General features: G+C 30.9%; 1 protein-coding gene across 21 annotated transcripts in view; it reads left to right on the forward strand.

Annotated features, from left to right (window-relative positions):
• LOC148627578 (uncharacterized) overlaps positions 1 to 23,508 on the forward strand; it is a 46,725-nt gene that overhangs the window by 19,039 nt on the left and 4,178 nt on the right. For 3 of the 21 annotated variants that reach the window (XM_088575080.1, XM_088575117.1, XM_088575223.1), the window contains 21 exons: positions 185 to 322; positions 1,024 to 1,134; positions 1,566 to 1,623; positions 2,170 to 2,292; positions 2,704 to 2,763; positions 3,244 to 3,285; positions 4,240 to 4,302; positions 4,773 to 4,835; positions 5,328 to 5,393; positions 5,680 to 5,697; positions 6,727 to 6,789; positions 7,173 to 7,331; positions 7,871 to 7,933; positions 14,948 to 15,073; positions 15,774 to 15,836; positions 16,262 to 16,324; positions 17,226 to 17,288; positions 18,572 to 18,634; positions 19,448 to 19,603; positions 20,313 to 20,388; positions 20,857 to 21,130. In XM_088575080.1, coding sequence (XP_088431206.1) covers positions 185 to 322; positions 1,024 to 1,134; positions 1,566 to 1,623; positions 2,170 to 2,292; positions 2,704 to 2,763; positions 3,244 to 3,285; positions 4,240 to 4,302; positions 4,773 to 4,835; positions 5,328 to 5,393; positions 5,680 to 5,697; positions 6,727 to 6,789; positions 7,173 to 7,331; positions 7,871 to 7,933; positions 14,948 to 15,073; positions 15,774 to 15,836; positions 16,262 to 16,324; positions 17,226 to 17,288; positions 18,572 to 18,634; positions 19,448 to 19,603; positions 20,313 to 20,388; positions 20,857 to 21,130 — 1,911 coding nt within the window. The remainder of the gene's footprint in view (positions 1 to 184; positions 323 to 1,023; positions 1,135 to 1,565; positions 1,624 to 2,169; positions 2,293 to 2,703; positions 2,764 to 3,243; positions 3,286 to 4,239; positions 4,303 to 4,772; positions 4,836 to 5,327; positions 5,394 to 5,679; positions 5,698 to 6,726; positions 6,790 to 7,172; positions 7,332 to 7,870; positions 7,934 to 14,947; positions 15,074 to 15,773; positions 15,837 to 16,261; positions 16,325 to 17,225; positions 17,289 to 18,571; positions 18,635 to 19,447; positions 19,604 to 20,312; positions 20,389 to 20,856; positions 21,131 to 23,508) is intronic. The other 18 variants (XM_088575146.1, XM_088575158.1, XM_088575098.1 and 15 more) reach the window with 15 other exon arrangements.

Genomic DNA, 23,508 nt, shown 5'->3' on the forward strand with positions numbered 1-23,508 from the left:
TTCATTCGAATTACCTCTTTTTTCTGCACCCGAATCCGAACATCGATTAGAGAGACTTCAAAATTATACCTGCTCTTATGGGAGGTAACTCTGCAAAAACAGGATAAAATTTGGCTGTATCTCGAGGTCCGCAAGTAGGGAATACTGTTTTAAAAGTGTAAAACATCTGTTTGTTCTCTTCCAGAGATCATTACATAATACAGAAGAAGAATGTGGTCATCTGAAAGACATGTGTGAAAAATCTCAAGAGGAGTTACAACACTTAGCAGAGAAATATCAGGACCAATTGAAAGAAGTGGCCAATTTACAGGGACAGCTACAGGTACATTTATCTGAGATTTCTGTGAATATTTAGACATATAAATGATATAATTGACTGTATATCTCTTGATGAACTGTACATGAATAATGATGTGACCTAATACTTAATTGGTAGTTGTTACTAATAGTAACTTATTGTCATTCATCCAAGTCCTAATCTACTACTATGAATAATTAACTTCGAGTTTATGTATTAAAAAACTGTTGTTGTTGTTTTTTTTTTTTTTTATGTAAGTAGCTAGTAATACTTGTATTAAATTACTGTTGTAAATTTTGATTGTTTATTTAAAGAAAAGTTTAAGCAGCATAAAGTTGAAAAAGGAAAATTGTTTTATACGTTTGTCTTTTTGCTGATGTGATATGGTATTACTGCTGTCTGTCAGTCCATCTTTCCACATCTATTGTGAGGGCAACTCCTCCTTCACCACTGAATGGATTTTAGTGAAATTTTAGAGTAAGGTTAGGTATTAGATGTAGTTTGCACATAGGAAGAAGTTGTATGCCCACGATGGGAGACAATTCAATTAAATATGTTTAATGTCCAAGTGAATTGGAATGTTTTCTATTTTTATTACCTTTCTCGCATCAATTTCTGATTTTTGTTCACTGGAAGAGAATGGGCTTTGGACCCCAAAAATGATTTTTGCTGAAATATTGGACTGTATTTTATAACTCTAAATAGTTATGTTTTATGAATTTTAGGATGCTGAAAGGTGTCATGTAGAAGAAACAGAGAAACATGAGAAAGAAAAAGCTGATCTCATGTCCAAAATAGAGGATTTGATGAAAGAAGAAAGCATACTCTCAGCAAAGGTGAGAATTAATGTTAAAGTTGATTTTATGAATAAAGATGCTTATAAAATTAGATATATCCTCAAATGGGTTATTTTAGGTTTCTTGTCACTGTGAGCAGGTGCAATTTTGGTGTGGAAAAGTTGTTCATAGTGCTTGAAATCTATAAATTGAAATGAAAAGCCTAGAACACATTAAATTTGCCAAGCAAATCTCTTTATTTATGCCAACTTTGCTACCCCACTTGCACAGCGAGGATATTTAGTGGTAGTTTTAAATATGTGTTGTGAAATGTACTTAAAAACCTATAAGTTCCTTTTTTTTTATTCTTCATTGATATGGATGAATATTAAATACTTAGAAAATATGGTGTCAAATAGATATTTTAAATGCTCCCAGAAGTGTTGTTTAAGATGTTCAATTCTTTCATTTTTTTATTTTAACTTATACAGATGGAAGCTTTACAGTCAGACAATGATATAGCAAGAGAAGAAATAGCATCACTCAAAGGTACTGTCATAAGAAGTACTGTGAATTCAGATACCATTATAATGTTAAGTGATGAGAATTTTCTGACTGGGTTTTTATTCCAATGATTGAAGTACACATTTGGTAGTTTTTACAGCAGGAAAGATTAATAATCATGCAACTTAAATAAACATACACAAGTCATGTAATCAAGGGAGACCATTCAAAAAAGTTTTTGAAGAGACTATTGAAATGTTATTCTGTCAAAATTAACAATGAAAAAATAAAAAAAAATTGATCAGTGAAAAAGAGAGAATCTCTAATTTTTTATTTGGGGGAGTACATTAATATGTGTAATTTTCACACACGCACATATATGCACACACATTAACTGAGATATGGGATATTGCCCTTTATTCATTTAATGAAATGTGTCCTGTGTTTGTAACTTTACTTTTTTTATATTCCCACAAATCATATCCAAGCAGCACTCTAGAGCATTTTATTTTATCATTCTTTGTTTTCTTGAAAATTTATTATTTATTCAAATTAATGTTAAAAATATATATCTTTTTCTCCATTTTACAGAAAAACTAGAACATATGAAAGAACCAAACAATCATGAAAAAGATCAGGATGAAAAAACAGATGATGATGAAAGTGAAGACAAAATTACAGAGGAAAAGAAGATGATAGACTCAGATACATCAGGTATTCAAATTAGGATATTTGTTTTAACCATTTAAATGTGGTCAATTTTAAATTTAACCATTAATTGTGTAAAAATAGTTGAATGAAAAATTACAAACTTTGGTATGTATAAAGATTCATAAGTTATGTTCAGGTGTGCATCAAGGCTATTGCAACTACTGCAGTCCATCTGTGTAATTTGATTTTAGAATTCAAATTCAAAAATATAACAGTGTTGTTGACGTTACTGTCACATGATAGGATGAGGTCTGTCAGAGGATAGATAATCATATTATTTTTATCCTATCAGAAAACATGCTATGTCCAAAATTTAATTTTAAAGTATTCTTTAATAAGCTTTATGGTAAGGCCATGTATAGCCTTGAATTATTCTCCTAATGTTATAAGCTCATAATATTTGTTGAATTTTAGATGAATCTTCAAAAATTATACCAACAAGTTTTAAAGATCTTGGTCCTGAAGAATCTGAAAGTAAGTTAAGAATTTTAGAATATCGGCTCACAGTAAATTTTTATTTGTTGTTTTTATAATCCTGTTCTTTAAAAGATGTACTGTTTAAAACCCAATATAATTCTTTTATGCCATTGTTAGTAAAAATATATCATATCATTTACAATAGAAGAAATGCAAGAGATTGTTTTAGTTGGTTGTCAAATTAAAGGCGAGGATCTAAAACTACAATTTATCTGCTATTAATATTTTCTTATGACCGAGCCTTATCTTATGCAGATAAATTTTGAGCTGTCCCTTTCAGTAATTTCAGATAAAAGTGATCGTGTCATGATCTGATTTTAATCATACATGATTTCAAATTCAGATTCAACTATTTTAATTAACTTTTTAACAGTAAACATGTATTTACTGTAGGTTTTGTCAGTTTCAGCTTCATGTGGAATAATTGTAAAATCAGGTCTGTTTAATTGAATAACATAATTTTTTTTCTGTTTGCAGACAAACTAAAGGGGTTACAACATGAAATAGAGAAGTATAAAGGTAACAAAATGTTCAGATTTTCCAATGTTTTAATTTCAAATTCTATATAAAAAAAAAAACATGGTAAAAAACCTGAATTGGCTATTATGATTGAAACTTATTATGTGTATTATGCACACATTTTTACATAGAAATCATTTCCAGAACTTGGGGGTGCGGATTATACATCAATACATAAGAATTTGCCACGAAATTATAGATTTTGGTATGTGAAAAGACATTGCGTAATGTAAACAAACAAACCAGAAGTAAAGTGTTACTGACAGAAATTTTATCTAATCATCAAATACATCTTTAAGTATTAAATTTTTAGTGATATTTTCTTCAAATCATGTTCAAATGACTTAGTAACATGTTTCAAACAAATATTTCTTATAAAGCAAGGTTAGAAATTAATATGAAACAACTAAAGACCAAAAAGTATCTAATTCCTTTTTTGTCAAACCCACCTTATCAAATGCTTTTACAGCTGAAAATGATTATTCTGATACTTATTTTGATTGTTTCTGACAATTTTCTTCCTTAAAAGTATGTTTTTCAATGAAATATTGTGAAATTTGAGTTACAACCAAAACAGGAAATGTCCAATTTTCCTGACTTTCAATTTTAATTTCGAAGCATTTTCATACATCCTGTGTCAATTTTATGATGCTTCGAAATTAAAATTATCCAATTTATGTAGCTACTGATGTTTACATGATGTTTTAGTCTGCATAGAAGTTTCTTTCTTTCACATTTTCATAGGAAATACTGCATCATGGTAAATGAATTGACCGATCAAGTGCAAAATATCGATTTTTTTTTTGTCTTACAAAATTTTACTGCAGCCTAAATTGAAAAAACTTTTTTTTCACACATTTAGATCTCAGAATTGCACTGCGCACTATACACACCAAAATACGGTACTAGAATACAATTACTGTTGTATTATAAAATATCTTACTGATATTACAGCTAAGCTTGAAGAATCTGAATCTAAACTGAAGGAGAGTGGATATAAAGTTGAACAACTGCAGAGTAAGTTTTATTTAATGCACTCTGCTGGAAAGGAAATGCACTTCTGTTTTATGATGCTTGAAGTAATGAATTCAGACTCCCGTTTGTTCTCCTTAATGGAAGGTACAATTTTATTCACTTATACTATTAAGTAGTTTCATTTTGCTTACGAGAAGGTCTTTCTTCAGTAAAATCTATACTGTTAAAGCACTTTTATTCGTGAATACCAATTTTTTGTGGATTAGAGAAGAAACACAAGTTAGTGGATTCTTAATTTCGTGGTTTTGAGGTTTTCATTGTACACATCAATTGAAATCTGCTTTTCGATGGGAACCAAATTTTGTGGTTTGGTCTACCAATGACAACCATGAAATTGGTACTCAATGAACTATAGTACTTTTACAGTATTTATTTTTATTCGTGTTGGATAAAGTTTACACATATCAATCACATCCTATGTCGTCAAGACTCATTTTCATTTCAACTTTCAGAAGAACTTGAAATAGCCCAGCTTGATACTAGACAATATGTTGCTAAGATCTCATCACTGGAAGGTAACTAGATGTTTAGTAGACTTGTGTATCTATTGTAGGTCCATGTTGGTATACTTTTGAATTTGCATTGTCTGTTTACTGTTTTTTTTATCTTTTTCAATTGCTGGTTTGGTCTTGTTCATTACTTCTTTACTCATATTTATATTGGATATGATAATCATCTTTTCTACTTCATCTGGAAAAAAATGTATTGTTGGTCAAATATTCTGAGAGCTAAATTTTATGCAAACCAGAACATTGTAAGATTAAACAGTTAATAAACTATGTTACGTTTTCGGCAGTTTTATGAAGGAATACATAGGAAAATAGATTTTTTGTTATAAATATAATTTTTCTAATTTTTAGCAATAAAATTGAGTAAGCCCTGCCACTTTTTTTTAACTTTGATATCCCCAAAGTATTGTTTAGTTCTCAGTGTTTGTTGCCTGTTCTGTTTATAATGCATGTATTTACTGGCACTGATTTGGGTTATCTCCCCTTTTGTTTATGCAGAAAAGCTTAAGCTGTCTGATTTGCATATGAACCAAATGATGGAGAACACCATGGCTGACTTGAAATGTAAGTTTCTGCTTCGTTTTTCTTGTTTTCTGCATTGGTATTGTATTTATTTTTAAGTTTTCCAGTTCATGTGTTGTTAGGTAGTGCTTAGGCTTTTTAGAAATGTAGATATTACTACTTGTTAGTTTTCAATGAAAGATCTGTCAATGCTTTAACTTGGCTCTTCTATGCTTCAAATGTTTGAACTTGTGAGTAAACAGATGCAGTTGTTTCATTACATTTAAATATTAATAATGTTAAAAAGAGAACTTTAAAATATTTAAAAAAAAAACATGATATTTTTAAGGTGTGAATGTAGATGATGGTAAGTTATGGTGGTCATACCATTCTGTAATCAAGACCTCATTTGCACAATCTTTTGACTTATTATAAACCTTACCTTAGTTAGTTACCATCTTAATAATAGGTTTATGGATGAAGTTAATTTTAGGAGAAACAATTTTATAATGGACTTTGTTTTCGAAAATCTTATTTTATAAAGCTTATAGACTAAACAGTCTTTGTAACTTTTCTAAGAAAATTTACTTAATTTAATGTTTGCTTATTATGCTTATTTAACCATTATTTTGCAATTTATAACATTTTCAAGTTTTCACTTATGCATACAAGTTTTTTTTTATTCAAGATTCATTTATTTTGATTATTTGGTTATTGGTTTCTTTGACATTAATCTTTATTTGATTGCAACAAAAAGTTTAGAAGTGGCAAAATTCTTTTTTTAATTTTCACATGTTTAAAGTTAAGTTTCTGGTTATCTGAATTACACATTATTCCTTCACACATGGATTTATTTATTTGTCTTACATTATCATTAAAATGTTTTGTTAAAATATTTGTTTAAACAACAGACTTTAAAAAAAAACTATTTCTTATATGTCAAAAATAAAATCAGGTTTGATTCATATGTGGTTAATGTTTTGTTTAAAAAATACTCAAATGGTCTGTTCTTGCAAGAAAGGATCTTTTTTTGTAAGCAACAATAGACTTCAGGTATAGTTCACCATATTTTTTGATATTATGTCATCGATGTATAGTTAAAGAACTACATCTCATATTATTAACTGCAAATATTTTTGCTTGTAAAATTAAGGAACTATAAATATTTAAAAAAAATCACATTTTTGAAAGTCAGGTTGCAATTATATGAGCAATAACTGGAACTATTCACATAAGGTAGATTTGTTCAGATTACTTTGCACTGTTAAACAATATAATTTATCTTTCTGTCTCAATTAATCAAGAACCAAATACTGAACTTAGAAATTTTTCATTCTTCCATAAATCTAGAGATATTTGCGGTGTAACCTCTAACAAGATTTTACTTCCCTTTCAGTGCAACTAAAAGAATCACACAAACAGGCTGATGGAAGTAACACACTAATTAAAACTTTACAAGGTGATCACAGTTTCCATCACTTCACAACTAATTCTTTATTGTTTTATATTTCCATGTACATGTACTGGTATATACTCAATATATTTTATACATCATTTATTGTAAAATTGCAAGATATAAGCCATTATTTGCTATTTACCCAAAATTACTATAAATGAAGTTTTAGTTTCAGACAAAAGTGTTAGATAAGTTACACTAAATGTTTTGTATATTTCTGTAAAACAACATGTAAACTTTTAGAATATTTTACCTTTGTTTCATGGCCCATTACCATCTATTTAGAACTCTAGTAAGTCATGGTACATGTATAAGAAGACTTAATACTTTCTGTCAGAACCAAATCCTTGGTCTGAATAGAATAACAGTCCCTTTTTTATCTACAGATCGAGTTGTGAGTTTGGAGTCTGAGCTAGCAAACCTGAAGACTACTGAAAAGGCAGAGGTGACTTTAATTGGATCAGCATTTGATGAAGCACTCAGTAATCACTTAGATGAATCAGACACAACAGACTCTGGTCTTGAAGATGATGACAACCTTAAAGGTAAATTTTCATGCAGAATATCTGCCAATTTTTACTAAGTATTATTCTTTTACTGAGTCATCTCTTATTAAGTACATGAATGTATCTTCTTTCCAAAGTTATATGTATCAACAGATAAGGTTTAGAATTAATGTCAAGTCAGTATGAAGTAAGGGTTTGATGTATCAGTTGTGAAATAAGATTCTGTTAAACTGTTTGTTTCAATTATTGAAATACTGGACTTATGTATTTTGAATAAAAACAATGCTTCGTCTCTCTCTGCAGAAATTTTATTGTATGAATTATTTTCACTCTTGAAATGTCACATCCATTTCAAAATATTGCCATTTCTGTTAATTGTACTGTGTAGGAAATATATTGTAAATTGATAGCATAGTGGGTATATGAGTTTATTTCCATTATTCTAAATTAATGGAATTTTATAACTTTTCCTATAAATCAAGAACATAGTGAATCAATGAGCAGGTTTTTAAGAGAGTAGATCTCATTTAATTTTATGTTAGATGACATAAAATGCATTGTTATTTATATATTTTCAGAACTCTTAAGGGATGCTAGACAATTACAGAAAAAGGCTGAAGATGAACTGAAGAAATGCAAAGGTAAGAAACTGTTAAGGGATACTACATTCACTTTGTCCATTTGTTTGATTACTTATCAAAAAGAATTTTAGATGTATGTGCAAATGATAGTATTATATTTGGTAAGTAGCACTGATGTTATTGTATTTTTCCTTTGTATTTTTGTTTCTGCCTGATCCTAACCCCCAGCAGGGGTGTACTTTTTCAGTGGTTTTTCAGATTTTACCCTTCTGTCTCTTTATTTTACTGTATATTTCCTTCAGATTTAGTCAATTTTCACTTCACTGTTAGTTATGATGTCTCATCCCTGTGTATGATAATATTGATTTCATTGACATAATATGTGTAAATCTAAATTTTGTAGTACTCCCTGCTTAAAAGTGGACAATATATATTGACCATGTTATTTGTCTGTATGTCAGTTCTTCTGTGTGTTCTCACGAATTTCTATAAAACTTGCACTTACCCTTCAGCAAATTTAGCCATTGTGCATCTTTTATTTTTGCATTTCCGTCCTAATGACTTGTGGTGCAATCTTTTTTTCTTGGTAGTGGGAGGGATGGGTGAGTACACAGTTTTTATAGTTTTCTAAACTTTAAATCACATAACTTATTATTTGGTATTTGTCTTATGTGAATTGTCATCATTCACATCTTACATTCTTGGTAGTCTTTTACCTAAATTATCTGTGAAAATATACATACTCAAATATGTTTGCATCAATGATATTTAAACTTCAAGAAAGTGTATATATCCTTAGAAAGAAGCTCCCTTTAATTCATTGAAAAATTCTGATTTTTTTCGCTTGCAAGATTTTTTTTTATTAAAAAGGTTGGTGTTTTCATGTTCTGCACAATATATTTTAATATGCTTGCACCAATTGCAATGAGACAATAGGAAAGTGTATATATCCTTAGTGTTAAACTTCCTTCATTTTGTTGCTTATTTTTGTTTTTAAGTTATGGAAATTTATTATATTATACTTGCTGCAAACAAAGTTTGGGGATGTGTAGCCTATCTGTTTGTCTCTCTGTCCATACATATGTGCACATTTCTTGTAGGACTAACTCCTCCTAAACTGCTCAAGGGATTTGATGACATTTTATAGGAAGGTTGAGCATCATATGGGGAGGTGTCTAAAGGGAGATGATTAAAATTAAATGTTTTACATGTTTAAGCCTAGTAAGCATACTTCTTTCTAAACTGCTTTAGGGATTTTTATGAAATTTTTAAGGAAGGTTGGGTATCATATGTAGATGAGAATGAAGGAACATAATTATTGTTGGACTCATGGCTTTTACATGTTTACAACACCTCTTAAACCACTCAAAATATGCTTATTTATATTTAATAAGTTGAAGTGCTGGAATCTGTATTATTCAGGCAAAATTGAAAAATAATAAACTGTGTTCAGAAAAACACTGACAATGTGGCCCATAGTTCATGGTCTATTGAATATGCATTGTCAGTTCATTTGTCTTAGAAGTGTCAGAGGATGCGGAAAAGCGATTTTCCATTTTCCTCTTTTGTCTACCCTGACCTTGACTTTTTATGTGCAACTTGGTGGATTTTTATAGAAAGGCAGAGGATGCTTTCCCGACCAGTGAACCTGGACCATGCTCCCATTTTTTTTATTGGAGTCTGAGTAGCTCATTTACTTTTGTTACTATGTATGTATTATTTTAGTCATTTTATGTTCTTTGTTGTGTATGTCTGTTTTCCCTGTCTGGTCTTTGTCCCTGGATTACATTCTTTTGATATCTGCTAGAACCTTAATTCCCTTGGTTACTCTTCCAAAATTACAAAAGAATATTATGAGTAAAGTGAGTATTTCCCTTTGATGACGAATTTGCAATGAATTTCATATAATTTATACCTCAAATTTTTAATAAAGAAATAAATGACATTTTGGTAAATTTTTGAATAAGATTTCCTGGAAAGATTTGTTTTTTTTTAACATGAATCACCATCTGCTTGATTCTTACAGAGAAAAGCACTTGCTTCCATGTAATTGGAACTAAAATGTTTTAAAAGACAACTGTGAAGTTCTTAGCCTATACCAGTGACCTAGTCTGAGGAGAATTTTAGTCTTGTTACATTCAACTGAATATGTATGAAATGTATAGTCGTGGAATCACATGGGTTGTTTCCAAATAGTAGTTGAGATTGTTGTAGATCATTGTTGTATTACAATATAAGAATGTAATAATTACTATACTTTTTGAAAATATTGACAGATAAACATTTTCTAATGGATTAATTTGATTTTGTAAGAAGTTTGATAATTCAACAATGCGTAGGTCTGAATAATAGTGTATGAAGCTTGGTATCATTTTGTTCATATGTTTTCAGTGATAGTAGCTTCCATTTTCAATTTATTTTCCTCCTGATGTTTAATTTAAGGAGGATTACGGCGGTACTCATTCTTCCTTTATTACTGGACATAAATCTAATGTATTCTAATTGAAGTCAAATATACCTTATATACAAATGGTCTTTAAATCTCCTCCTGTTTGCTAAATCTAATGTAGAACTGGATCACATTTCTAGTTACAAAAGTATTGTTAGTTAAATTAATCTCATTGTAAATATTGAACTATTTATTCCTTCTTTTCAAATTAAAAAGGTAATATATGGGCTCGGGTGTCAAAAACATTTTGTTATAAATAGAAATAAGTGTTTACTCTTGCCGTATTTCACATGATTGACAATTGATAGACATTAAAAGAGAAAAATGTTGAATAAACACTCATTGATAAACCAGAAATTTAAATCCTCACCTATTCTATTTAAACTATGGGTAAGGACCCAATTACGTATCAATGGTAGACTTAAGATATACATGTATGAGAATATTGGTAAATATAACTGGACTTCATACAGTGGGACAGCTGTCACCTTAGACATACCTGTAAAATTACCTGTCTTGATTGACAGGTATGAAATGGATGTTGTGTGTAATTAGGATGTAAGAAATGTCATGGATGTGTTAGATTTGACCAATTTGTAGCTATGACATGGATATTTATGTTTTGTGAAAATTTAAGTTTTGTCCTGTGGAATTATAAAGAAATAACTTAGCATAGTTTATACAAGTATGAAAAGGAAATACGAAAGTATTGATTATGATGATGGTAGGTTTCTTACGTCTTCTTATGAAATATATCTTATTAAATAAAAATACACATCTCATCTTATCTCATCTCCTTTATAATTTCTTTTACAAAATCATATATTGTTATGTGCATTATACCTAAACACTTAGTTCAAAAAAGGTTTGCTTTTCTCCTGTTTTAGACTCAAGTCTTGTTATTTTTATGTTTTTTCATTATTTTATATTTACAATTATTATAAAATTATATTATATTTTTTCTATTTTTTTTGCTATGATGCACTTCATAAAGTTCATAATATCACTCAGAAAACTGTACTTTTAAACTTGGGTGAATAGAATCCACCCAATTATATATTGTCTATATTGATTATTTATAATCTATTATAATATATTGTTACTTCATACCTTGTCCAATTATCAACAGGAAATATTTCTGAATATCAATATCTCTTTAAGTTAACAAATTTTATTCTCTTAATTTTTGCTGAGTTAAGATTGAACAATAGACATATGTCAACACTCAGTAACTTTATCTGATATATAGAGTTGGTGGTCTGTGATGTTTTAGTGGATATATTACTGATGTCAATCATAATATTATGGTCCATACCTGTAATAAACTTCTAAAAATTAGAAGATAAGCATAGAAAGAAATTAAACATTAGATATTAGTAACTTTAGTGACTAGTTGTGCTGATGTATTATTCAAGTCTACTGTAACTTAAAAAGAATTGTTGAAGGTTGGATATTTATCAAGTGAACTTTAAATTTGTCTACCCCGGACTTGACTTTTTATGAGCAACTCGGTGGGTGTTTCTAGAAAAGCAGAGGACGCTTACCCTACCGGTGCACCTGGTCCATGCTACCAGTTTTTAGTGGAGTCCGAGTTGCTCATTTACTTTTGTTACTTTGTATGTATGATTTTAGTTAATTTATGTTCTTTGTTGTATATGTCTGTTTTCCATGTCTGGTCTTTGTTCCTGGATTACATTCTTTTGATTACCGCTATAACCTTGGTTCCCTTGATTACTCTTCCACAATGGGGGCCTGTACTTATGAAATGGCTCTATAAAACTATGGAGAATTTGGACTCTTGGACAATCCCATACTTTTGTATGCCAGTCGTAGCCTATACATGTATGTAATAATTCAAAAGTGTCAGCATCATGAATATGTATATCAAAATATAAAACTTATTGAAATTCTTACTTTATATTAATTCACAATAAGCCTGTACCTATAATATGTATGAAAAGTGACTAAGTGTTTGATTGCAGCATGTTACAAGTGTGGGTGTATATAATGATAAAGGTTTATGGAGTAAATGTGTAGAATTTCCTTTTAAGTCATATCTAAGTGTAATCTTTTGAAAATAAGGACAAAACATGTCTTTAAAATTTATAAAACCCTACCTTTTGTGTGCTTAGTGAAGGATGCTTAATTCATGCACAAGAGAATACTTTAAATAGAAAATACTTTATTTGGTGTGTAAAGTTTTATAAAGATTATCAGCCAAACCATTTACCTTATATATATGTTGCCAACTTGAACAGCACTATTTTTTTTTGGTAAGTAAGTGTTCTCTATTGTACTTAAGTAAAATGCATAATCAAGGTTTTGTTTTTCATCAAGCTTATTTAGTTGTGGAACCATAGCTCTTAGAACCTAAGAGCTACAGTTTTACAGTCACATGATTTTATTGCTTCTAAACAGACATATCATAGATTTATACTGTAGTTAAAAAATTTTATACCATACATCACAATGACATGTACAATGAATGATTGTTATGGTCCATAACTTCATTTTTGTGGTTTGACCTATTAAATTATCCTTTCTTTTAAACCAGGTATATCTGGAGGTTTTCTCTCTGCATGGTCACATGAAGCCAATTCTAATCTTAATTTTCAAATTTTTTTTCGATTTCAATTGTGAGTGGATAGGAAGAAAACAAATTTATGTCCACCTGTATATGGATTTTCAGTAGATGTGTTTTTTTTCTACATTCATCCTCTTGTCTGCTGAATTATACACCTCAGGTTTGAATACATCTAGAATTGCATATTTATTATAATGGGGTATATTGCACTTACTATCCAGCAGTTGCATCCTCTGTAAAAAGTGAAGGGGTATATACAAATCACCTTCTCTATCTTTCTGTCTGTCCACATATCCTATAACCCTTCTATAAATGATTTTGTCATGGAGGGGGCACATGTATCTCATGCTTCAACATTGCTGTTCATATTGGTTTATGTCCCTGCTGTCTTGTTAAATGTTATTTTATAACCTGAAAGTCATTCTGAGCAGAGATGAAAATGAAAAACTATCAAAAAAAGTATAATTTTCTAGAACTGCCTATCCCTATACCTTCAGGACCATGATGACAAATACATGCAGATGTTGTATAAATATTATTTATGATCATGCTTTCATAATACCATAACAACTGTCCTACAATACAGAATTTACTGAGGTCATGTATTATTTATCACTGTGTGTTTTAAGGGATTTTAGTATCTTATCTGATATCTTTTGGTTACTTCTAGTCTGATTGATTTTGATGTCATATCTTTTTATGTTCATTGATCAATAGTATAAATTTGACCTGAATACCTGATATTTATACTATAAAATTAAGTTTAATTAAGGTCATGTAGGAGAGCCAGGAGAACAAATCTGAGAGGATTTATGATAAGACATTTTTTAAATGTTGGATAAAGCACGAAGAAGGATAAAAATCAGATAGCATTTAAGAAAATTCATTTTGGTATACCCACTTAGTTTTGTGATTGAATGTCTGACCTTTTGTTCATGAAATGAGATCTGGACAGAGCCAATGGCCACAGATAGTTGGTTTATGTAGGCTGATCAACTTGTATTGAATGGTGTTTGAATGTCTGACCTTTTGTTCATGAAATGAGATCTGGACAGAGCCAATGGCCACAGATAGTTGGTTTATGTAGGCTGATCAACTTGTATTGAATGCTTCAGAACACCTTTGAATTTTTGAAAGGCATTCCAGGACTAAAATCAAGGATAATATACTTTATTTCTGTCTTGTTAATTTTAATTACATTTAGTATTACACATCTGTGTATTGGGTTGCATTGTCAAAATCATTGCTGTGCTTGTATAAATATTACAAAACAAAGGAGTATGTTCAGAAAATATCAAAATCAGTCCAAAAACTAAGAGTTTCAAATAAATTAGAAAATTACATAATTCACTAGTTGAATATGTGCATTCATTAGAAACAAAGTTTTATTGCTGTTAATGTGTGTGTTGCACTAAAATTGTAGAAGCAAATAAAGCAAAATTAGAAAATTTAGCTGAATTGTGTTAAAATGTAGAGTGCATTTGTTGAACTCTTTGATATTCATACAAAAAACAGTCTTCTGTGCCATCGGAACTCCTAACTTAAGATTTTGTTATTCATAGCTTTCCCTCTATATTTTTGAATTAAAAAAACTATCCCTTATTCTTTCATTGTTTTTAATATTTTTTGAAAACTGTGTAGAAGTGGAGTTGTGTGCCCTCCTTGTGACTGAAGTAGAACACAACAGCTTGTATTTTCTGTATGTTAGTATTGAGATACTACTTTAGCTTTAAAATACACAAATAGAAAATTTCAAGTAGTTAGTTGAAACATTGGCAAAATAGTAGGCCTAAAACTAGTGTTAGTGAATTTACCCTTTTAAACTGCAAATTATGCTCTGTGGATTGTAAATTATTTCTCCATACTTCATATGTTAAGAAATCATGAAAGTTGAGGATTTTACAGATTGTTTTCATAATGTACGGCCAAAAAATACAGATAGTCATTTTAGTAGCATAAACAGGTCTGACCATCCTTTTCAGTATTAGCGGTGTAGCCAAAGGACAAAGGTACTAAATCTTGTATTACATGTGTTTTACAGATGACTTAGATGAAACAAGAGCAAGAGTACAGAAAAGTGCTGATGAAGCCAACTTACTGAAATCTAAACTTACAGAAGTACAAAAACATGCTGAAGAAAAGTCTGAAATGGTTATAGATTTACAAGGTAAACACTTGTTTACTACTAACTATCTACCAGCATTTTTTTTTTCAATCAAACTATAATAAGTGTTTTCAGGAATTCAATGCTGAATTTAAGGAAAAATATACATTGTGAGTTTAACTATTAATACCAAAGTTTCAACAGTTTTATAGGGGCATTATAAAATAGAACTCAGTCTGTTACATATAAAATACCCTATTTCTACCTGAATTGGGCAAATAAAATTTAAGACAGGGTTCGTGTGAAGTTCATGTCAGGTGTATTTCACATGAAATCACGTCAATTTAAAGATAAGTTCACATCAGTTTCACATAAAGCTCTTTTCTCATAAATTTCATGTGAATAATATTTGCTTGTGATAATGCCAGGATTGTAATATAACTTAATCATTGCATGAATCCTCTTATTTCTTCTATCATTAGGCAGTAACATGAGCTACCCTTGATTGTGTTTAAGAAATAATCTTGTATCTGAGTTTAGAAAAAATGCATTTTCATTTGTTTGACCTTTAAAGATAAACTATAACTTTTATACACATATAAGGATTGCTTACTTTTTGAGCATGATTTATTTCCCAGCATGAATAATTGCTCAGTGCTCTCAAAAACATAATGATAATTAGTACATGTATTAGAAACTGTACATTTAATTATTAAGATGTAAGTTTGGGACATATGTAAACCAACTCCTGGATAATTTTCAGAACAACTACAGAAAGCTGAATCCACTACAAAGGAAGTTAAACAACAGATATTAGATCTTCGAGGTAGGGGTTAATATTCAGGACCTAACATGCATGTCAAAATTAAAACTGATAGGTTCACATAATTGGCACCGTTGATTTGTTTCATCTAAGCTAACCAAATATCTTAGTCAAAATTGCTCTTTTAAAAATGAAATACTTCTAGCTTTATACATTTATTGTATTTGTATATCAATAGATTTAATAGAAAACTTGAGAAAGCATTTTCTCAAAACATTTATAGCTATGTCTACATTGTTACAGTATACTTCATATCAAACGAATGCCACCCAGAATTGACAAGCTTTTAACATAATCTATAAGTTTTATTCTGTCTAAGAGTAACTTTCTAAAACAGTCAGTATGAAAAGATCCAAGTTTTAACCCTTGCATGTGTACACCTGTAATATACACTATAATTAACCCATTGCATGGTCCTTCTTTAACAGACCAGTTATTAGAGGAACAAACACATGCTAAAGCCAATCAGGAGGAGGTTGCACTGACTAAAAGTGAGTCACATCTGTATAAATAGGGCTCAGAGCTATAACCCTTTATATGGACAAATGCATTGTTAGATGATTATTGTAAATATGAGCATAGACCATTTCTAATACTCATTACAGTATATTCACAAATATTTAGTTGCTTACAATTACACTAATTCAATCAAAATGATTAAATCTTGCATGTCACTTCCATTTCCTAGAATCTACAAACATACATTAGGGGAGTGACATAGAAAATTTATTTCAAACAGGTTGACAATTACTTTACACACTGTGTATCACAAATCTTCTTGACCCAATAATGTGTTGTCAAATGACAATGGTGTTAATAGAGCCAACTTGAACATTGAAATATTTTTATTGTTTTAAAAGTATAGGCAATAGAAATTGGCTTTCTATCAATGTTATTGTTAATGCCATGTAACTTTTGATAGCCTTGAGTGATTTCAATGAAACATGCACAGATGGAAGCATTACTGACAAATAAAGAACGTTTTTGTATTTTAGGTCAAGAGGTCAATTGTCAGGGTCATTGTTACCCAATTTAATTAGCAGGATAGCGGACCTTAAACACTTTCTCTTATTTAAGTTGCCTATATTTTGTACTACCAGTAAATATATTAATTGTTATTGTTCCTTATGTCTTGACCATTTTTTTTCTTTTTAGAGACATATCATTTTGAGAAATAATAATTTACTGTAGAATATGTATTTATGCAAAAAATCTTAGACCATGCTACATAAATTGTTTGGTGTGGTGCATCACGCTGGTATTGTAAGTTATAGATTTCTATTTGATCATTCAGTATATGGATTCTTGAGATTTTATCTTTGGCTGTGGTCCTTTCATAATTTCAGATAATAAAAAAAATAAAATGTGATGAATGTTATTTTTCTTTTTCAGAACAACTTGAACAAGAAAAAGTCAAACATAAAGAAACAAGAAAGGAATTAGAAGAAACAAAACGTAAGATTTTTTTATTCCCTTACTGGACATTATATAGTAATCAGGTTGTCCCTTCATCCATCTGTTTATTTGATTGATGGAAGAAACAGAACATACAAATTATGATTTCCCTTAACATGGTGATACATAGTGGTCTGTTCATCCTTCAGTAGGAAGGAAGAAAATGTAAGATTTATTTTAGCACTATGTTGTATTTTAAGATAGTCCAGTATGGGAATGTGTAGTAAACTGCTTTGTTCCCTTGAATTTAAATGACTTGGTGGTGGGTTATTCTAATTGCAGTATAAGATCACTAGTATTACTATAGTAATCTAATTGTGTGATTCAAACATTTTTAACATTTGTTATAGTTTTTTTTTTCAGACTACTGGTATTTGGGTTGAACACAACCTGGACCATAGGCTGATAAAAAAAATTAAGTCTTTACTGGACAACCAACCAATCATGAAAAATGACCCCATTATCATTTCTTTTAAACTATACAAAAAAATAATTACCATTTTTTTTTATTAAAAAACACAAAAACTTAGTTTGAATAATTATCCAAATGTTATGAAGATATTAAATAAGACTAAAAATAGATTAATGTATATTTTAAATTTTTTCTACTATCAGTCAGTGTCTGCAAAATATTTAAAGCTTTTGCTATCAACATCAACCTTTGAAAGTATTGATGTTTGCTTTTGTGCTTTTTATTTTTTCATTATGTGTCATTGTTTCAAGTAAAAATCTTTTTTTTAATTGAGTTCAGTAAAGTTATCAATTTTGTCCTGATGTATTTATGTGGTCTAGATTCTCAAAGCTGGCAGCACTTCAACCATACAGGTGTATGCATATGGTCCAAACTAATGTGTACAGTCCAGATGCCTGTTTCATTTGGGGCCATTCTCATAAAATTCATCAACATTTAGGTGTGTGTTAACAATCAGCTTTCTCTTAGGTCAGTACAAAGAAGAGGTCGGTTATTATCCAGTCCTTAATTTTTTTATTTAATTTTTTTTTAAATATATTCTGAAACTGGTAAATAAATGATTCTTTTCAACTTAAAAACATAGTTTCATAATAACTCATATTAGTAATAAGGGTAGTTTGCAAATCAAAAAGGAAATATTTGACCTATTTTTCTTTTTTAGGGAGCTTGGATAATAACCACATTAATTTGAATTGGCCTTGTGTGTGGTAGATTTTGATATTTCATGCTGAATATTTATCATGGGGTTTCAGATATATTTTTGCATGAAAATGTAGCTTATTTACTTTGCATTCCTTGTATATTTTATTAGGAATATTATCTGAAACACAACAAACAGCAAAACAAAATCACAACGAATCAGAACAACTTAAAAGTAAGTGTTCAGCATCCTCTATGCAGTTGTGCATTGTGTTTAAGCAAGAGCCTTGCAATTTACCCTTTTCCTTATGAATTGTCAAATGTTATAGTTTATATAGAACATTTTGCAGAGATAAATGAATTGAAAAAAAAGCAATTTTAGTTACTGATAATGATAAGTCCTAATATGAATGAAAATATAAAATGATTACACATAGTTTTTCTTTTTTTTTATTCAGTAAAGTTTCAAAAGATTTCTGTTCATAATTTACATTAGCATGCTATGAATGCATTTAATTTTTTGTGTTCTTTTTTTAAGTTTATCTGAAATTCTATATTTTTACATGCATGAAATATTTATTTATTTCAAAGTTGCTTTTAAAATTCAGCAATTTTGTTTTGTATCTCCGGCATGTAACACTTAGTGTGAGGATTGATCTACAGTTTATAAAAGCATGATTTAATCATCTAGGAGGGGTGTCTTCTCACATTCAATTATTGTCTTAACTTTCTATAACTTTTTATTTTTTCTGAGTCTGTGTTGTATACTTTTCTTCCCTAAATGCCATGAAATTGCAAAGAAATTTAAATTCAACTAATTCTACAATTGCAATGTATTCTATTATTATTGAGTACAGATTTTAGAAATGTTTTCTTTGTATATTTTATGGTGAAGAGGTTTGGTTTCCTATCTTTCATTTTCCTGTTAGTCTCTTTGCTTACGCATGTCTATGGTACGGCTGAATGTCTGCAATGGCTTATCACTACCCACATGGCCTGCCTTCTCTGTTGTGGACGGTTAATATCAGTCTTATTTTATGCCATGCAGACAAAGTCCGTCATCTTCAGGACCGTCTAGATTTGGACCGGAAAGAGCGTACCAGAGATTCCCATCATGCTCGGCTGTCCCACTCGCTGTCTCATTCTGACTCACATTCGAGTCCACATACTAGCCCCAATGTAAAACACCGAGGTAATATCATTGGTAAATGTCATTTTATTGTTACAAGTTGTCATATCTCATTGGGAAAGGGGGGGGTAGAGAAGGTTACTAGAATTTTATTCCATATTGTGTTAAGCCAAGTCCTTGATTGGGAGCATAAAGATATATATTATGCATGTTTGAGTGAAGTTTTAGTTGTTTGCATTTTCCGATCTTTACCATAATTGTCGGATACCACTCTTATCCAATAGTTACAGTGATAAACTTTATGTACAAATGTTTTTCTCTGGTTAAATCTATTAAAAATAATTTAAGCTCATAAACAATAAAATATCACAAATGTGCAATTTCTTTGTACATTATAGTACACATGCTTTCAGCAAATAATTAGTGTAAATATAGTAAGCTAATAGAGTCCAAAGCAGAGTACTAATGAATGTGCCAATTGGTCTTTGGACTGGATTACCGGTCCTGGGCTTATTTGTGTATTACCATGTGAAGAATCTGTTGTAAATCCTTGTTTTGTGTTGTGGTACTCCCTTTCAGCATTAGCTTCTCACTTTGTCCCATATCAAAGTTTGCTTAAAATTTACTTTTGTCTCATATCAAACTATGTTCAGAGTTTTACATGTGATTAAGCTATAGTTTATCTTGGATTCCTGGGTTTATTAAATGCCTGTTCAAAGTGATTGTTTTAACTGAGGAAAAAAATGAACAAATCATCAATTAATTTGGTGTTTTACTCTTTCAGCTGATTTTGCTGCCTTAAAAGATGAGTGTGCTTGTTTACGGAAGAGGATACAAGCTATTGAAGCTGAAATGAAAATGTAAGAAAAAAGTGACTGTGTAGGAAATGAAATGAAAAACTACCTTATCTATATATTTATGATATTTTTGCAATAACCAAATAAAAAAGCACAATAAAAGAAAACACATTAATAATTTCTGGCAAAGCTACTATCTGAGGAATGATGACTATGTCAGAATTTTGCCCAACTATTTGACAATACGTAAGGCATAGAAGCCTTGGGTGACAACAATAGAAGGTAGACAGATCCATCTGAATTTACAGTTATTATTGAAAATATTTCTTAAATATTGACAGCTATATATTGTAACATAGATGGAACATTAAAGGTTCACTTTAAATGCTAGCACCTAATTTTAAACATGCGGCACATACCTATTAAAGTGTTGCTTATTTTACACCTTATTTTGTTTCTTGTGTGTATTAATGATAAACATTCTTGTCTTCCTTGATGAATTCACTAAAATGTGCTATCTTTTTTAATCAGGTCAAGAAAGGAAAATCTTCAGTTGTCTTCTGAATACAACAAACTTCAAGAATCTTATAAACAGTTAGAGGCCTTGAAACAGAAACTTGAAACAAAAGAAGCTGTGTGGAAATCAAACATGACAGACTCACAAAAAGAAACTGACCTTGCCAAACAGGAGGTGAGGCGAGGTCCTAGGGGGAGACAACCCATCATGGGAGGTCGCCTTAAAACATCTGGAGTTACGAGACCCACTCTGAAAAGTCTTCCTTCTGATCCTAGGTTGTCGTTGAAGGTATCAGTGTACACTGTTGTCGCTGTCAGCTTTCGTCTTTTAGATAGTGCGGTGGTCCGTCTTTAGTTTCCCCATCTTTAGCTTTTATCGTTGTGCTGCAGGTGCTTGTTTTTATTGTTGATTTTTAATTATTTTTTAACTTTCCTCAACCTTGTTCCAAACAGCAGTGTGACAGTGGGGCTTTTTACCATTTGTGAATGAATAAAAATATGAAAGTGAAATATTTCTCACTTGAGTGTATGGTTTTACATTCTTTATAGAGGGGTTGCATGCTTTCCGTGTTGTCCTTTCCTGTTAACTTTATTCACAACTAAACCAGGGGTCCTTTATTTTTATTGGTGTTAGAACAAAAACATTTTCAGTGCTTAATTTAAAGAATAAATCTCAAGCTTTATCGAAGAAGTTTTATTGACAATTTTACCATTGCTGAAGACAAGATTTTTATATTTCATTATAAAATTGCAGTGAAAAGTGTGTGAACTGAACCCTGAGAAAACCAAATTTCACTCTAAACCGAACTTATTTCAAAGTCCTGAATAATTTCCTACTCAAACTGTAGTAATTTTACTTCTCTAAACCAAATCCTGTCGATTCCGAATTCCATACTCTTTCTGCATCCCTTCCCTTAATTGATAAGTATTTTTTACCTGTATAAACCATCCCCTGCCAGTCAAGAGTTAATTATTTCATTAATTGATCCTTGACACCTTTGAAGCCAATTTATAGCTTGGGGCTGATTGATCACTCACCTGTAATTAGTGAACTGTCATTAGGTATGTACATTATGGGTGTTTGGATTAATTAATTAATCAAAACATTAATTAAAAGTAAAATTGATTTTTTTTTATCTAAATTAGCTGAAGGAGTATCGTAAAGTAGAAATGTTTATTTTTAGGACGTGCGGTTGATTGATTACACATGCATATTTCAGGTTTATCTCTCTACCTTGCTACACAGTTAAAATAGCATTTCAATATTTCATTTATTCTTCTTACATGTCTTAACTGTCATTTATTGCCAATTCAGTTTACAAAACTGAAAATCTTAAAAAGTGGCTGGAAAATCTTTTTACTTTTCCACCAGCATATCTGTCTGCTAAATATTATATTAGAATCTTTTGTAATATTCTTGTTTCATCAGCAACAAATTGATAATACCATCTTCATAAAAACATCTTAAGGCAGTATTTTTTTGTCATAACAATATAAACAAAACAGAAGAATTTTGGTCTATTTGCAGTATAAAATTACTGCCCATTATGGCTTGAAAAAGACCATCTGTGTGGTTGTAAGAGACACCGAGAAAACTGAATTTCTGTAAACAAACAAAACCTCCAGCCCCCTTGCTGTTCAGTTTGGACACCTGTAAACGAACAAAACCTTCAGTCCCCTCGCTGTTCAGTTTGGACACCTGTAATCAAAACCTTCAGTCCTCTCGCTGTTCAGTTCGGACACTTGTAAACGAAACCTTCAGTCCTCTCGCTGTTCAGTTTGGACACTTGTAAACGAAACCTTCAGTCCTCTTGCTGTTCAGTTTGGACACTTGTAAACGAAACCTTCAGTCCTCTTGCTGTTCAGTTTGGACACCTGTAAACGAAACCTTCAGTCCTCTCGCTGTTCAGTTTGGACACCTGTAAACGAAACCTTCAGTCCTCTTGCTGTTCAGTTTGGACACTTGTAAACGAAACCTTCAGTCCCCTCGCTGTTCAGTTTGGACACATGTAAACGAAACCTTCAGTCCTCTCGCTGTTCAGTTTGGACACCTGTAATCAAAACCTTCAGTCCTCTCGCTGTTCAGTTTGGACACTTGTAAACGAAACCTTCAGTCCTCTCGCTGTTCAGTTTGGACACCTGTAAACGAAACCTTCAGTCCTCTTGCTGTTCAGTTTGGACACTTGTAATCAAAACCTTCAGTCCTCTTGCTGTTCAGTTTGGACACTTGTAATCAAAACCTTCAGTCCTCTCGCTGTTCAGTTTGGACACTTGTAATCAAAACCTTCAGTCCTCTTGCTGTTCAGTTTGGACACCTGTAAACGAAACCTTCAGTCCTCTCGCTGTTCAGTTCGGACACTTGTAAACGAAACCTTCAGTCCTCTTGCTGTTCAGTTTGGACACCTGTAAACGAAACCTTCAGTCCTCTCGCTGTTCAGTTTGGACACCTGTAAACGAAACCTTCAGTCCTCTCGCTGTTCAGTTTGGACACTTGTAAACGAAACCTTCAGTCCCCTCGCTGTTCAGTTTGGACACCTGTAAACGAAACCTTCAGTCCTCTCGCTGTTCAGTTCGGACACTTGTAATCAAAACCTTCAGTCCTCTCGCTGTTCAGTTTGGACACTTGTAAACGAAACCTTCAGTCCTCTTGCTGTTCAGTTTGGACAC

The sequence above is a fragment of the Perna viridis genome, chromosome 1 (genome assembly GCF_037379345.1).
Source record: "Perna viridis isolate PV_CMFRI_1.1 ecotype Kerala chromosome 1, ASM3737934v1, whole genome shotgun sequence".
Classification (NCBI taxonomy): domain Eukaryota; kingdom Metazoa; phylum Mollusca; class Bivalvia; order Mytilida; family Mytilidae; genus Perna; species Perna viridis.